This window comes from Chenopodium quinoa, unplaced genomic scaffold (genome assembly GCF_001683475.1).
Source record: "Chenopodium quinoa cultivar QQ74 unplaced genomic scaffold, ASM168347v1, whole genome shotgun sequence".
In the NCBI taxonomy this organism is placed as follows: Eukaryota; Viridiplantae; Streptophyta; class Magnoliopsida; order Caryophyllales; family Amaranthaceae; genus Chenopodium; species Chenopodium quinoa.
In genome coordinates this window covers 666,968-682,500 of record NW_018745410.1, presented here as the reverse complement: position 1 = coordinate 682,500, position 15,533 = coordinate 666,968, and the positions used below count along the sequence as shown (strand labels likewise).

The window sequence follows — 15,533 nt, the reverse complement described above, 5'->3', positions numbered from 1 at the left end:
AATGGGCAATATAAAAGCTAAGAATATCAAAGGTAATGAATATAATTTCAATATTGAGTGCAAGTATTCTTACAAACTCATCATAAACTGAGAGTTGCACAATTGAAAAGTTAATCGCAACTCTAAAACAACAACCCAAAATAATCCTAGTAATTTAATAGAAAACTACCGTTGTAAATAATTCTTTAGATCACTGTTTTACACAAAAAAAAAAAAATTGGGGTTTCAAGAGTAGAGGATACCTTGATTGGCTATTCATATCAGTGCTACCAGTAGCATGAGCGAATGAGCAATAAACCTTAGAGTGAGAATTAGATGTTCGATGATTAAAAAAAAAAAAAAGAATCATACCTCAGAAGGTGCTTCAATGGAGGATCGACAACAGTGCCCTGACCAATTCGACAACTATGCCTTAACCTTTGTTCATCTTCATCAGCGGCTCTTCGACAATCGCACCATCTACCTCTGTGTTCATTGCCACTGCCGTCAGTGATAAACATCAGATTATAAAATTAGCAAACCCTAGATTGTGAATTTGATTATCAATGATTATGCATAACGTATTGATATCATTACTAATTAGATACTGTAAAACACAATTGATCACCGTTCCGGTCCAAATTGAGGGAGATATTTGCACTAACCTGTACACCATTCTCAGCAATATGTCTTTGCCAAAACTTCCAGTGGATTTTGATCAGGATCTGGTTGTTACTCAAACTAAATTTCTTTGCAGCACTTCAATCGGACTAGCTAGCTTACTTAAACTCAAATTCTGAGCAGCATCTTGAGCTACATACAACCCAAAAAAATAAAAAAGGAAAGTTCTTGATATAGAAGCAAAAATCATACGGAGTATTTAAACTAAGCAAAACCCAAATTAAAATGGTCCTCCAAACTTCAATTTAATAATCAATATCAACGAAAACCAATAGAGAGAAAAAATGGAATACAATGTTGTAAATTGTAATAGAGTACGTTAGCGACTTAGCGTACTTGACTTTGAACTTTGAAGTAGTCAAACTATGTACTTATAACCCAAAAAGTCAAACTTATTGCAAACTATATACTCCCTCTGTTTTATTGGCTAATTACAAAAAACTGATTTTCTAAAGTAAGGGTATAAATGTCATTTTATTCTTTTTTTTTACTAAAATGGAAAGAAATGGAAAACTTGCACATAATGTGAAACGGCCTATAATGACAAAACTTGCACATAACATTTTACGGAGATAGTATATACTTTTGGATATTCATTTTAGTTTTCAATTTTTAATGACTGGGTGCCTAGGTGATCGATCATTCATTTAGACAAACTTTGCCAAGGGCTATACTTACGACTAAACCATTCAAATTTCTCCTTACCAAATATCTCTACCACACCTTTTATCAAATGGCACTACAAATAACCAAAACCCAAGTGAAATTATATATGATCACAAACACTAAATTGCAACCTACAAGCATCCATTACATAAGCAATTCTAGAGACTATTATATGTTTCAGTGAACCATGTGAGTGATGAAAAGCACAATTGAAACAATGTTTGTTCGCATAAAAACAAATCTATAAGCAATTGAGCAGCACACGAGAAAACTTAAATGAAAGTATTCATACCTTGGTACCATAGCATTTTATCTGTCTATACATAAGCATGTAATCCTCGGTACCCTAAAGGTATCTCAACACTTTCGTTGCAACCTTCCAGTAAACAAGACCTAGATTACTCTGCTGATATCTTCCTAATATTATAACAGCATATCCAATGTTATTGCAAATTTGAGCATAAATAATGCCTCCAGGCCAACAGGATATATACTGATAAAATAATATAAACGGCTCAAAGATTTCTCATTACTTTCTCAACAATATATAGTACATGACAATTCCTAAACCCTATCACACTAGTTTAGGAAAAGATAAAAACTTAACATAATTAGGATAACTAAAGACATTTACAATATTTCCTAATTATTATCTTAACACCCCCCCTCAAGATGAAGCATGAAGATCTCGAATGCCCATGTTGTCAAGAAAAAACTCGAATTGAGCTTTTCCTAAAGCCTTTGTAAAGATATCCGCCAATTGTACCTTCGTTGAGATATACAAAGGTCGAATTATTCCTTCCTTGATAGCATCTCGAATAAAATGACAATCCGCTTTAATATGTTTTGTTCTCTCATGAAAAAACGAATTATTTTAAATATGTAGAACCGATTGACTGTCACAAAACACATTCATACCTTGCTTGTGCTACACACCTAAGTCACTAAGCAACTAGTTGTTTCAACCGTTTTAATTCACATGTCAAAGCCGCCATAGACCTATACTCGGCTTCCGCAGAACTACGAGAAAACGTTGATTGCTTCTTGGTTTTCCAAGACATAGGGGCAAAACAAACCAACCGGTCAACGATCTACGAGTCAAGGGACAACTCGCCCAATCTGAATCACACCATCCCTCCAATCTCAAAGCATTATCTGACCTCAACAAAATACCTTGTCCCGGACACTTCTTCAAATATCGAACCACTCTCAAAGCCATGACACCGTACTAGGTAGGGGTCGGATAGAATTAGCCAATTCACCACGTCGGGCGGCTACTCCGACGATACAGCTCTACTTATTCCTAGATACACAAACACCACTAGGAACAATTGAGAGGGAACCTTGGATACAGTGACACCACCAAGGGTTAGGGAGATAACACTCTACCTAAGAACACTCAAAGTGTTTAATTGTATTTCTTATCAAAGGCTTGAGCATTCATGGTTTACATCAATGGCTATTTATAGCCTTAATTCATCTACTATTACAACTACTAGAATTAATGCAAGGTTGAATTTTTGCTTTGCCGATATGGGGGAGGTTGCTTGGGGAGGATGCTTGATATGGGGGAGGTTGCTTCTAGATGAGATGATAAATGTAGTTTCTAGAAGTATGTTATTAGTAGTTAAACCTTGTCAAACTCCCCTTGTTGGAGAAGACTCGACCTCGAGTCTTTGTTCTTCCTCATCTTCGTAATATGGGGACAAATCAACAACATTGAATGTAGCAGAAACATTGTATTCCCCTGGAAGCTCGATTTTATATGCATTTTCTCCAAACCTTTCTAGCACCTTGAATGGTCCGTCGGCTCTAGGCTTGAGTTTACCATGTGTTCCCCTTGGAAACCTTTCCTTCCTTAAGTGAATCCAAACCAGATATCCTTCCTTAAAACAAGCCGGTTTACGAAACTTGTTAGCTTGTTCTTGATAACGTTGATTTTTCCTTGTGATTTGAGCTCGAACCTTCTCATGTAGCTTCTTGATTTCCTTAGCTCTTTCATCAGCATCACTGCTAAAGTGGTCAGGAGAGGGTAATGGTACAAGGTCAACTGGTGTAGTTGGATTCTTACCATAGACGATCTTGAAAGGACTTTCACCAGTGGTTTGACTAGGTGAACAATTGTAGGCAAACTCGGCTTGAGCTAGCAATGTATCCCACTGTCGCAGATTCTTGCTCACAAGACTTCTCAGCATGTTCCCAAGAGTCCTGTTGACGACTTCTGTTTGTCCATCTGTTTGGGGATGGGCGGCTGAGCTAAACTGCAGTTGTGTTCCTAACTTGCGCCATAGGGTTCGCCAGAAGTGGCTTATAAATTTGACATCTCGATCAGAAGTGATGGTTTTTGGAATTCCGTGAAGACGGACGATTTCTCGAAAATAAAGATCAGCTACCTGCGTGGCATCGTTAGTCTTATTACATGAAACAAAGTGAGCCATTTTCGAGAATCGATCAACAACAACCATTATGGAATCTTTGTTGCGTTGAGTACGAGGTAACCCAACAACAAAATCCATACTGACATCTTCCCATGGAGCATCAGGCACTGGCAGTGGCGTATAAAGACCTGTATTTTGACCACGTGCTTTGGCAATATGACATGCTTGATATCGTTTGACATACAGATCAATGTCACGAATCATGCGTGGCCAATAAAAGCTTTCTGAAACAATGCCCAATGTCTTGTCTCAACCAAAATGGCCAGCAAGACCACCAGCATGACAATCATGTAGTACCATCTCGCGTAGTGAACATCTAGGCAAGCACAATTGATTTCCCTTGAACAAGTATCCTTCTTGTTGATGAAATTGGCGGTGAGGGCCTTCTGCGCATTTCTTCCAAATTTCGCCAAGGTCTTCATCATCTTCATATAAATCCTTGAGGACCTCGAAACCAATGACCTTGACTTGGAGTGTGGAAAGTAAAGCATGTCTTCTACTTAAAGCATCAGCGACCTTGTTTTGTTTCTCGGATTTGTGCTTGAGTACGAAGTGAAAAGGAGATAAGAATTCACTCCATCTCGCATGGCGTTGTTGGAGTTTTTGTTGACTGTGAAAATGCTTCAGTGACTCGTGATCAGAGTAAAGAACGAACTCCTTAGCCAAAAGATAGTGGCTCCCATGATCTAAGGCTCGTACTATTGCATAGAATTCTTTTTCGTATGTTAAGTACTTGTGCCTTGATTCATTAAGTTTCTCACTAAAGAAGGCAATCGGTTTTCCTTCTTGGCTGAGTACTGCACCTATGCCTACTCCCGACTCCCGAGGCATCACAATCTACTTCAAACAGCTTATCAAAATCTGGTAAGGCAAGGATTGGTGCATGAGTGATCATGATCTTCAATTTCTCAAAACTTAGTTGAGCAGCTTGGGTCCACTCAAACTTCTCCCTTTTCAATACTTCAGTGAGCGGGGCGACAATAGTGCTGAAATTCTTGATAAATCGGCGGTAGAATGATGCTAGACCATGAAAACTGTGAACATCATGTATTGATTGAGGAATCGGCCAGGTGTTGATGGCTTCGACTTTGCTAGGATCCATCTCGATTCCGTTGCTAGAAAAAACATATCCAAGAAATACCACTTTGTTGGTGAGAAAGTGACATTTCTTCAGATTGGCATACAATTTTTGTTCACGAAGAACTTGAAAGATTTGTTGCAAGTGCTCCATATGATCTTCAGAATTTTGACTGTATATAAGGATGTCATCAAAGTAAACGACTACGAATTTGCCAATGAAAGGGCGGAATACCTGATTCCTTAACCGCATAAAGGTGCTTGGAGCATTGGAAAGACCGAACGGCATGACCATCCACTCATACAATCCATCTCTAGTCTTAAAAGCAGTCTTCCATTCATCTCCAGGTCGCATTCGAATTTGATGATATCCACTTCGCAGATCAATCTTTGAAAATACAACAACATCGTGTAATTGATCAAGTAGATCATCGAGGCGTGGGATGGGAAAACGATACTTGATAGTGATCCGATTAACTGCACGACTATTAATGCACATACGCCATGATCCGTCTTTCTTAGGAACAAGAAGCGCTGGCACCGAGCACGGACTCACACTTTCACGTACCAATCCCTTTTGCATGAGATCAGTAACTTGTCGTTGAAGCTCTTCATGCTCTTTCGGGCTCATTCGTTAAGCAGCCTTGTTTGGGATAACAGCGCCAGGAGCAAAGTCAATGCAATGTTGTATGTCTCTCATTAGAGGTAAGCCGTCAGGGATTTCTTCAAGCACAATGTCGTTGAATCCATGGAGTAGAGGCTGGATCTCGATCGGTATTCCTTAATCTTCCTTGTTTTCCTCGAGCATGACTAGAACACAACCAATTGTTGATTCTTCAATCGTCGTGGTAAACATTGATTCTGACACGATGAAGTTCTTCTCTGGGCTAGGCTTTGCCAACAATTCCCTCTTTAATGGTGCTAAAACAATTTTAACACCATCCTTTTCAAAGGAATATGTATTCTTAAAGCCATCATGATTTGCACGACGATCATACTGCCATGGGAGACCCAGAAGCAGATGACAAGCGTCCATAGGAATGACATCACACCATACCTTGTCTTGGTATTTCTTCCCGATCGAGAAATCAACAAGACATCTTTTAGACACCTTGACATCATTCCCGTTCTTCAACCATGTGAGCTTGTAAGGATGAGGGTGATCCTTCGTAGGCAACTTCAATTTTTCGACCATGGTAGCCATTACATTCTCACAACTGCCACTATCAATGATGACATCACATATCTTTCCATGAGATGTACATCTGGTGTGGAAGATATTGTTGCGTAGCCACTCATCTTCTTTGATTGGAGCCACATTAAGGAGACGACGTACAACTAACGATTCACCCTCGTCAGCATGCAAGATCTCTTGATCCTCGTCATCCTCATGGTTATCTTCAACGTTTTCTTCTTCTAACAATTCCCCCTCAACAAGAGAGATTATCCTTGAGTTTGGACATTCCGAGGCAATGTGTCCGATTCCTTGACATTTAAAACATCTTCTGGGAGTAGGATTGTTACTTTATCTCGGAAATTTGCTTGTTGGGGTTGAACTTTCGAACTTCTTTGTTGTTGTGCTAGGGTTGGCCATTGGTGGAAACTTGATGGGAGTATTTCCACAGTAAGCCTCCTTAGGGACAAACTTGAAACTCGTCTTCTCCTTTGCTTGTTGACCTTCAACCTTCAAAGCAAGCTTGGTGACGTCATTGAATGACCAATATTGTTGGAGTTGTACGACTTTAGAAACTTTCAGATCTAAGCCCGTTAAAAACCTTGCAATGGTTTGTTCTTCCGGCTCAGTATTGTCACACTTCATTGATAACTCTTCAAATTCAGCAACATACTCGGCCACCGATTTGTTTCCTTGTTCCAGGTGATGAAACTTAAGAAACATATCTTGACGATAGTGACTGGGTAAAAATTTACGCTTAAGTTCGCGTTTCATTTTATCCCATGTGCGAATCTTGTTACGACCTTCTCGTTCACGTTGTCGCCTCAAATTTTCCCACCAAATGGATGCATGTTTCTTGAATTTGATGGCAACTAACTTGACCTTGCGATCATCCGGAATGTCTTTAAAGTCAAAGACACGTTCCACTGTGTGGAGCCAATCGATGAACTCATTGGGATGAACACCTCCTTCAAAATATGGAATCTCAACTTTGATTCCAAACTCTTTTTGTTGGTGTCGATGACGATTTCGCTGGGTATAAGAAGTCTCTCCACTTGATGATTCACCCTCGGGTTGGTGAAAGGGATTAAAATCTTCGTCTGCACCATCAGAGTGCTCTTCTTCTGATCGGTGGGAACTGGGAAGGGTTAGTTGCAGCTTCGTAACGGGCAAGACGTAGTTGAAGTCTTTGTATCTCTCGTTGCATATCAGCTACAGTATAATAGTGTCATAAATAGGACGTTGATGATTTCCTCCGCGACGTGCTCTTAGCGGCATCTTGTTAAGCTGAAATGAAACCTTAGATATGTACTCTCACTTTTTTTTTTTAATTTTTTTTAATCTCACTATTTTTTTTTAATCTCACTTTTTTTTTCCTTTTTTTTTTTAATATATAAATAGACAACAAGCCATAATTATAAATACAAGTTTAAGTATCTAATGCAGTAGTAACATTAAGTAATAAGTGAAAAGTGAAAAGATTAAGGTAGGAAAATCCTTACACCTTTTCTGCTGTACACACGGCTCTTCTCCTTTTTTTTTTTTTTAGACTTAATAGTGCAAGTACTAATAAAGTAATAAGTGCTAACAGTGGGCTGCTAACTTGCTATTGTACAGGAGTACAGCTACACACGTCCCCTCCTTTTTTTTTTAGCAAATATAGTGTAGTACAAGTATTAATGCCCACTAAGACCAAAGAAGTCAACCCTTTAATTTATCAAGTAAACCATTAACTGGAGAATTTATACGGTAGGAGTTGAATGATTTTAAGAGAGAGAAAGTGATACAGAGCATACCAAGAACTCAACAAGGCAAGAATAGAGGTGAATTGAAGCAATTTAATCAATAAGCATCTGGCTTCAAGGTTATTTTGGTGTTATGGTTGATATGGTGGTGATGCGGTGGACTTACGGCTAGGTTTTTTTTTTGGATATATGGTGAGGCAGAGATGGGTGGAGGATGGTGGGTTATTTGCGGTGGTCGGTGGCAGGATAATGGTGGTTGGTTTGGGTGGTTTTTAATTGGTGTTTTGTTAATTAAAAACTACGACCATGGGTATGGACGCAACGTTGGTCTCGGCAACAATACGGCTTCAATGGAGGTCGGTAGAAAAGGGTGAAAGGTAATCAAAACCTTGGCTCTGGTACCAATTTGACACCGTACTAGGTAGGGGTCGGATAGAATTAGCCAATTCACCACGTCGGGCGGCTACTCCGACGATACAGCTCTACTTATTCCTAGATACACAAACACCACTAAGAACAATTGAGAGGGAACCTTAGATACAGTGACACCACCAAGGGTTAGGGAGATAACACTCTATCTAAGAACACTCAAAGTGTTTAATTGTATTTCTTATCAAAGGCTTGAGCATTCACGGTTTACATCAATGGCTATTTATAGCCTTAATTCATCTACTATTACAACTACTAGAATTAATGCAAGGTTGAATTTTTGCTTTGCCGATATGGGGGAGGTTGCTTAGGGAGGATGCTTGATATGGGGGAGGTTGCTTCTAGATGAGATGATAAATGTAGTTTCTAGAAGTATGTTATTAGTAGTTAAACCTTGTCAAGCCGCCTCCCAATGCTCTTCCTTCGGTGACTGCATAATTGTGACAAAATATGTACCGAATAAGCCAAATCCGGCCTAGTAACTGCTAATTATATCAATCCACCAATCAACCGTTTATACTTTTCACCATCTAAAAAATCTTTCCCTTCTGCCAAAGCTAACTTGTGATTCTGCTCCATTGGAAAATCTGCAGGTTTTGCCCCCAACAAGCCAGTCTCTGCAATAATATCATTAACACCTTTTAACTCATGTTTTCAACAAGGCTCAATTAATAGCCAGAGGTTTTCAATAACGTCCTGATATTGACTATACGAAGACCTTTAGCCCGGGTGTAAGACCGACTACCATTCACACTCTTCTTAGCCTTGCAGTATCTCAACAATTGTCACTTTGTTACGACATCAATGATGCATTCTTACTAGGTACACTACAAGAAGTGTATGTAGCACAACCACCCGGGTTCGTTGATCCTAAATTTCCTTCTTATGTTTGCAAATTGAAGAAAGCCATTTATGGCTTAAAACAAGCTCTTCAAGCTTGGTAGATATTATCTCTCAATGGAATTCGACTTATATTTTCCAAGTATGTGCTAGCAACAGACATCATGCACAAGAGGTATAACTTTTAATTCATTAGCCAACAACAAAAAATGAAAACCTTTAGGGCCCGTTTGTCACATCATCTTTTTTTTTTTTTTTTTATCAATTTCTTTAAGACAAAGGACCAAAAAGAGGAAACCAGAAAAAATTGTTTGGACCGTTCAGTTGTTAGTTATCAAAATTATAATGGTTTAAATAGGTTTAAGTAATTTTTTATTCTTTATTTGATATATTTTACAAGATTTTTAATAACAAAAAATAGAAAACCACGCCAATGCCGAATAGGCAGTAAGTTATAAAAAAAACAGCTATTAGTACAATGAGTACAAAAAATGTCGTATAAAAAGTAAAGGATATTGCAACAAGTCAATAGAAAATACAGTAAAAGTAAGGAAAATTTGCGAGAAAGGACCTTTTATAGTGACATATTTGTGAGAAAGGACCTTTTTTAAAAATTGTTGTGAAATAGGACCTTGATCCAAAATTTTTTTGTGAAGAAGGACCTTTGCTCGGAAAGTGGCCGTTGACTGCCACTTTCAGGCGTTGACCACCAGCCCACCCCCGCCGGCAGTCAGAAAACACCCCCATGGTCGCCGGAAAGTTAAAAAAAAAATTTAAAAATTAATTAAAAAATTAAAAAAAAAATCAGAATTTTTTTTTAAAAATCTGAAAAAAAAAATCTGAAAAAATAAATAGAAAAGTTAAAAAAAAATTTGAAATTTTAAAAATCTGAAAAATTAAAAAAAAAATCTAAAAAATTTAAAAAATCCAAAAAAGTTAAAAAAAAATCTGAAAATAAAAATAAATTCTGAAAAATAAAAAAAAAATCTGAAAATTAAAAAAGAAAAACTAAAAAATTTATTCTCCGGCGCCGGGAAGTGGGTGTTGGCGCCAGCCGTAGGTTAAGGGAGGGTGGTTCGTCGGATGGTTTTGGGTTTTTTTTTCAGATTTATTATTATTTTTATTTTTCTATTTTTTTTTTATTTTTTCAGATTTTTTTTTAATTTTTCAGATTTTTTTTATTTTTTCAGTTTTTTTTTTTAATTTTTCAGACTTTTTTTATTTTTTCAGATTTTTTTTTATTTTCAATTTTTTTTTAATTTTTCAAATATTTTTCTTTAATTTTTTAGATTATTTTGTTATATTTTCAGATTTTTTTTTTCATATTTTTTTAAAATTTTCAGATTTTTAAAATTTTTTTTTATTTTTAATTAATTTTTAAATTTTTTATTTTTCATTTAATTTTTTAACTTTCCGGCGATCGTGGGGGGTGTTTTTCGACTACCGGCCGTGGTGGGCTGGTGGTCAACGCCGGAAAGTGGCAGTCAACGGCCACTTTCCGAGCAAAGGCCTTCTTCACAAAAATTTTTTGGATCAAGGTCCTATTTCACAACAATTTTTATAAAAGGTCATTTCTCACAAACATGTCACTATAAAAGGTCCTTTCTCGCAAATTTTCCTAAATGTAAATATGATATATTTATGTTGATCGAGTGGGGCGGGGATGTGGATGAAATTTAGATTCATTGTTGGGATAAAGATGGAATGTGAAAGATAAAACTCGCCCTGCCACACTAGGTTTATGGATTATACCAGTGACGCAATGAGCAAAGTCTATTATTGCATCAATGTGGTACGTGCGTCCGAGGTTTATCGGGATACGGACATACGCCATGTTAGACCTTGGAGAATGGAGAGGTGTATGTGCTTCTTAATTAGGTGAAAATCACTTTTTCTTTTTTGAATTCCAATTTATTACTTCCTCCTATCTATACTTATCTATATTTATATATTAAAAAGCGTTCATAATAAAGTTTTCATTTGTTATTATTGCATGCATGTCATATACTTATAATACAAATTTCCCTATGAGATTTGAACACGCAACATTTAATTCAAGAGTTATGTGTTTTACCATCATGCTATGTAATAATTTGTGTTATTTTCTAAATAAAAAAAATTAATGTATCAAATGATTATGAATAACAAATTTAATAATAAGATAACTAAGTCATAATTTTAAAATGTATATTAAGGCTAAACAAATATATAAACAAATTTACAGTTCAAAATTTGTGTTGCTTCATAGCAAAGTTTGTGGTAATAAGGCTAATTCTTCCTAAAGTTTTTACTAAATAGTCATCCAATTGGGTATGGGTTTGGGTTTGGATTTGGGTTTGGATTGGGCTTTAATCGCTTTATACATATAGTTGAGTTTTGGTCCAAACCTCAAACATGTTCTTTATAAAAGTTGTGTATATTCATATCATATCGTTCCTCTTTCTTCCAGAAACTCCTGAATTGAGAATTGAGAATTGAGAATTGAGATCCGGTTGAGTGCCAACGCGTTCTCCACCGCCGCGCCGCCCATATTACAGGTAAGATTGAGTAAGTAAGGTCTTCTCTTCTCTACTTTGTTACTAGATTATTTATCTATCATTCTAGGGTTTCTCTTCTCTTCTCTAGTTCGCATCCCTTTTTTATGTTCATCTTCGAGGTTAGGGTTTTCTTCTAATGTCAAGATAATAATAAACAATTTGTTGATATGGTTGAGTTTTAAAATTTGGGTTTTGTTTGATATTATTTGTTTTGATTGGATTTTGATTCTGCTGATGTTGTGTTAGCTACTGGGGCTTGATAACTATCTAGTAAAGTTGCGATACAAAATTTAATTAGGAATTGGTTGGTGAATTTATTAATTTTTTTTTAAAATTTTGGTTAGAAATCAACAAATTCATGCAAAAGTATAGTTGGATGATGTTAGTGATGAATGGCGGAATAATTCATTCATTCAGATAAAATGGTGATATTTTCTTGTTGTGTTGTGTAGACTCATAGTTTGCTGACAATGTGAAGTATCTACCGTTGGTATAATTGTAATTTGTAGCCAATAAACCTTTCATGGCCCATCAATGACCCGCACCCGCATTTGATCCGACCCTCACTTGACCCGCCCGATAACCACCTCTATTTCCAATTATTTAATAGATTAATTCGTACATGCTGCATTGATGGTTCATTTGGCTTGATCAATTGTTTTTATGTCATTTGATTCACAGTATTTTCATCTATATAAATATAATATTTGACCTTTGACATTTGTTCTTTCTGTTCAGTTGACATTAAGAAATGCGTTCTCCTGACGTCAAAGATGCTCCTCGTATGTATTCTAATCTAATCTTTTTTTACCTTAATTTTGCTTTTGTTTTTAGTTGGAAAAATTTATTGTATGGATTGCCTATGCCTTGCTACTAGTTATACTTGTGCCATAACTATAACATTCAAAGCCTGCAAAAAATTAGAATAATTTTTTTATCCGGGATGAAATTGTACGCATTTGAGTATTGGATATTTGGACTTGGCTTCATGTTCTTGCTTAATTGATATGTCAAGTATGACTTTTGATTCTGGGATTTCAGCTGGTTTAGGGAGAATTTGTGGTGTTGAAAAGTGCCTGATTTATTTTCCTGTTTGTAGCATGTGATGTTCAATTTAAGCGAGGAGGAGTCTCATAGAGTTGATAATGCTATTGGCTATTTGGAATGCTCAAAATATTTGACAATGAGAGACAACTCCTACCGTGAATAAGCCCTAAATGGCTTAGGACATGATCAACCCTAAAGACATTACTGAAATTTAATGTTTCTTTATTGTTTACAAATTGTTTAAGGCTTATTAAGATGCAACTATATTTATTTGTTCTACCCAAAGATTTTTTTGATCTCTCCTCAACCCATGGATTTATGTAATATCTCTTTAACCTAAAAATTTAGTGATTGTTTGTTTGATGAGTATTTGTCTAACTTTGTAACTCAAGGTCAAACTATATAAGTATACACCTAGCTTGACTTTTTGACAACCCCCAAGGTGGCAAGTCTTACTTTGCTATGTTCATTACAGTACAACCATTTCAATTACATTAATATCCCTATCATGGTTATTACTGCATTTTACATAGCTTGACTTTTTGATATGATTGGTTTCAGCGGCTAAGAAGGCGAAGCTGGAGGAGATAGCTCCTGACCCCGAAGATGGAAAGTCTTACTTTGTTATGTTCATTATAGTACAACCATTTCCTTTACATAAATGTTCCTATCATGGTTAATACTGCATTATTAATAGCTCGACTTTTTGATGTGTTTGCTTGGTTTCAGCGCCTAAGAAGACGAAGCTGAAGGAGATAGCTCCTGTTCCCGAAGATGGCAAGTCTTACTTTTTTATGTTCATTATAGTACAACCATTTTCCTTACATAAATGTTCCTATCATGGTTATTACATTACTGCATTTTTTATAGCTTGACTTTTTGATGTGATTGGTTTCAGCGGCTAAGAAGGCAAAGCTGGAGATATCTTCTGACTCCGAAGATGGCAAGTCTTACTTTATTATGTTCATTATAGTACAGCCATTTCCTTTGCATAAATGTACCTATCATAATTGTTCATAATCTGGTTTTTGATTTTTATATTTTTTTTTTGGACAGAAAAATATGAAGAATATCTTGAGCTTCCTGGATAAGAGGTTTTTTTTTTGCACTCATCTTCTTTCAGTTATTGTTTATATGATAAAAGGGAATGACACTCAATACTTTTTAAACTACAGTACGTTGTCCTTGTGGATTTGCAAGACGTCAGAAAGCATCGTGGATCTGGTGAAGATATGATGATTTTGTTCTGTCAAATCTTGAGAAATGCTGGCTGGTATATCCGTCCTTTTAATAATCGTCTGTATACTCTTATATATATGTGTGTGTGTGTGTGTGTGTGTGTGTGTGTGAAGCATGATAAGTTTTTTTGAAAATAAAAAAGCTAAACAATTTTATCCTAAAATATATTTATTTTATCCTAAAATATGTGTGTGTGTGTGTGGGTTGAAATCTTGTTGCAGCCCTGAGTTCAAGATGAGTCCACAATATAACTCGTTGAACTTCTATGCAAAGCTTACACCAGATGAAGCTGAAAGGCTGTCTGGTCAGTTCAATAGTCCTTTTGCCTTTACTATCTATCTCCATGGAAAGTGTAGCAAGTGAAGTATACATTTTAGTGTGCATGTGGTAATGTTACTTATTGTGTTTTCAATGTTCTCAGATCTGGATTCCGTATACACAGTGACCCCGAATATTAAGTGGCGTGTTTTCCATGAATGTGTGTACCACGAAGATTAAGTGGCGTGTTTTCCATGAATGTTGTGAACCTCGCTGGTGCTGGTGATGGTGATGACCTCTTGTATGAGGAGTTACCCAAACCAATATGGGTGTAATAGTATTACTACAAACTAGGATATCTGTGGTGTTGATGAATGTGTTCCTCTTATCTTATCCTATTTTATGTTATGTTAAGCAACAGGATTATCATAAAGATGGATATGCTACTTATTTTTTATCAATGTAGCTAATTATGTCAACTGCTTTGACCAACTTTGTACTTATTTTTATCAATGTAGCTAATTATGTCAACTGCTTTGACCAACTTTTTATCTCCTTTTCCGTTGCCAATTTCTCTCTTTTCATCACTACTATAGCCAGAAAATTGCAGATCTCTCCTCACCACTGTCATTCACCACAAAACAATCCACAGAGAAATGAGCAAAAAAAAAAAAAAAACATAATCAGTATACTTAAATAAGAAATAAACTGAAAATAAGATAATACTTTATTCATGTGCCTTTATTACAACTTTGTTTGCAAAAAGATGAAATTTATATAAATAGGTTCAAGCTCTTCTCTATCTAAAGCCGCCTATTATCTACTTTATTTCTCTAAAAGGAAAGCTCTCTCTTTGTAAATTTATATAGATAGGTTCAAGCTCTTCTCTATCTAAAGCCACCTAATATCTACGGAGTACTTTATTTCTCTAAAAGGACAGCTCTCTCTTGTACACCTTTCGATCATTTAAAGTTGGGTTCAAAGTTGCTACAATTACCGGGGGGAGGTCTTGGGGTTCAAAATTACTACTACCTCCGGTTATATTAAGTGCAACGATTGGACATCTCTCACTCACACTTTACGTCCAATGGTTGCTATTATATATAACGGAGGTAGTATAAGGGGAGAGGTGGGGAGAGGTGGGTTGTGGAAGCCTCAAAATCTCAATACTTCCTCTAAAAATAAGCCCCATATTGAGGCTAATGCCTTAGTAGGGCCACATGCAATTCAAATGTTAGTCTCATTCATTTCCCAACATAATTGGACGTGTAATATATCAAGTTGAAGCTCTCGAAACAAGGAACCATGTAATTAAAGTTGAATCAGCTACAAAAGATTTGTAGGTAAAAAGTTATGAGGCCTTGAACCAAATCATTTCCCAAAGTAATGATTTCAATTCTTGCTTGAAACTATAATGTTATTT

General features: G+C 36.3%; 1 protein-coding gene and 3 long non-coding RNA genes across 5 annotated transcripts in view; 2 read left to right on the top strand and 2 right to left on the bottom strand.

The window, feature by feature from the left end:
• LOC110713317 overlaps positions 1-1,611 on the bottom strand; it is a 5,148-nt gene extending 3,537 nt beyond the window's left edge. Inside the window, exons 1-2 of one of the 2 annotated variants that reach the window (XR_002509847.1) lie at positions 645-1,611; positions 1-480 (exon numbers count right to left, since the gene is read on the bottom strand). The exon at positions 1-480 is cut by the window's left edge and continues 1,272 nt beyond it. This is a non-coding gene — a long non-coding RNA (uncharacterized LOC110713317). The remainder of the gene's footprint in view (positions 481-644) is intronic. The other variant, XR_002509848.1, reaches the window with a different exon arrangement.
• A 4,011-nt stretch (positions 1,612-5,622) lies between these two features.
• LOC110713174 lies at positions 5,623-10,863 on the bottom strand. The gene is made up of 5 exons (XM_021891640.1): positions 10,782-10,863; positions 8,710-8,806; positions 8,583-8,619; positions 6,446-7,227; positions 5,623-6,289 (listed from the first exon to the last, which is right to left on the bottom strand). The coding sequence occupies exons 1-5, from the start codon at positions 10,861-10,863 to the stop codon at positions 5,623-5,625; spliced, it is 1,665 nt and encodes a 554-aa protein (XP_021747332.1).
• Positions 10,864-11,436: 573 nt separating this feature from the next.
• On the top strand, positions 11,437-13,390 carry LOC110713202. The gene is made up of 3 exons (XR_002509803.1): positions 11,437-11,566; positions 12,305-12,348; positions 13,175-13,390. It is a non-coding gene; the product is annotated as an uncharacterized LOC110713202 (long non-coding RNA).
• A 277-nt stretch (positions 13,391-13,667) lies between these two features.
• LOC110713201 lies at positions 13,668-14,641 on the top strand. The gene is made up of 4 exons (XR_002509802.1): positions 13,668-13,707; positions 13,789-13,886; positions 14,074-14,156; positions 14,274-14,641. It is a non-coding gene; the product is annotated as an uncharacterized LOC110713201 (long non-coding RNA).
• Positions 14,642-15,533: the final 892 nt, after the last annotated feature.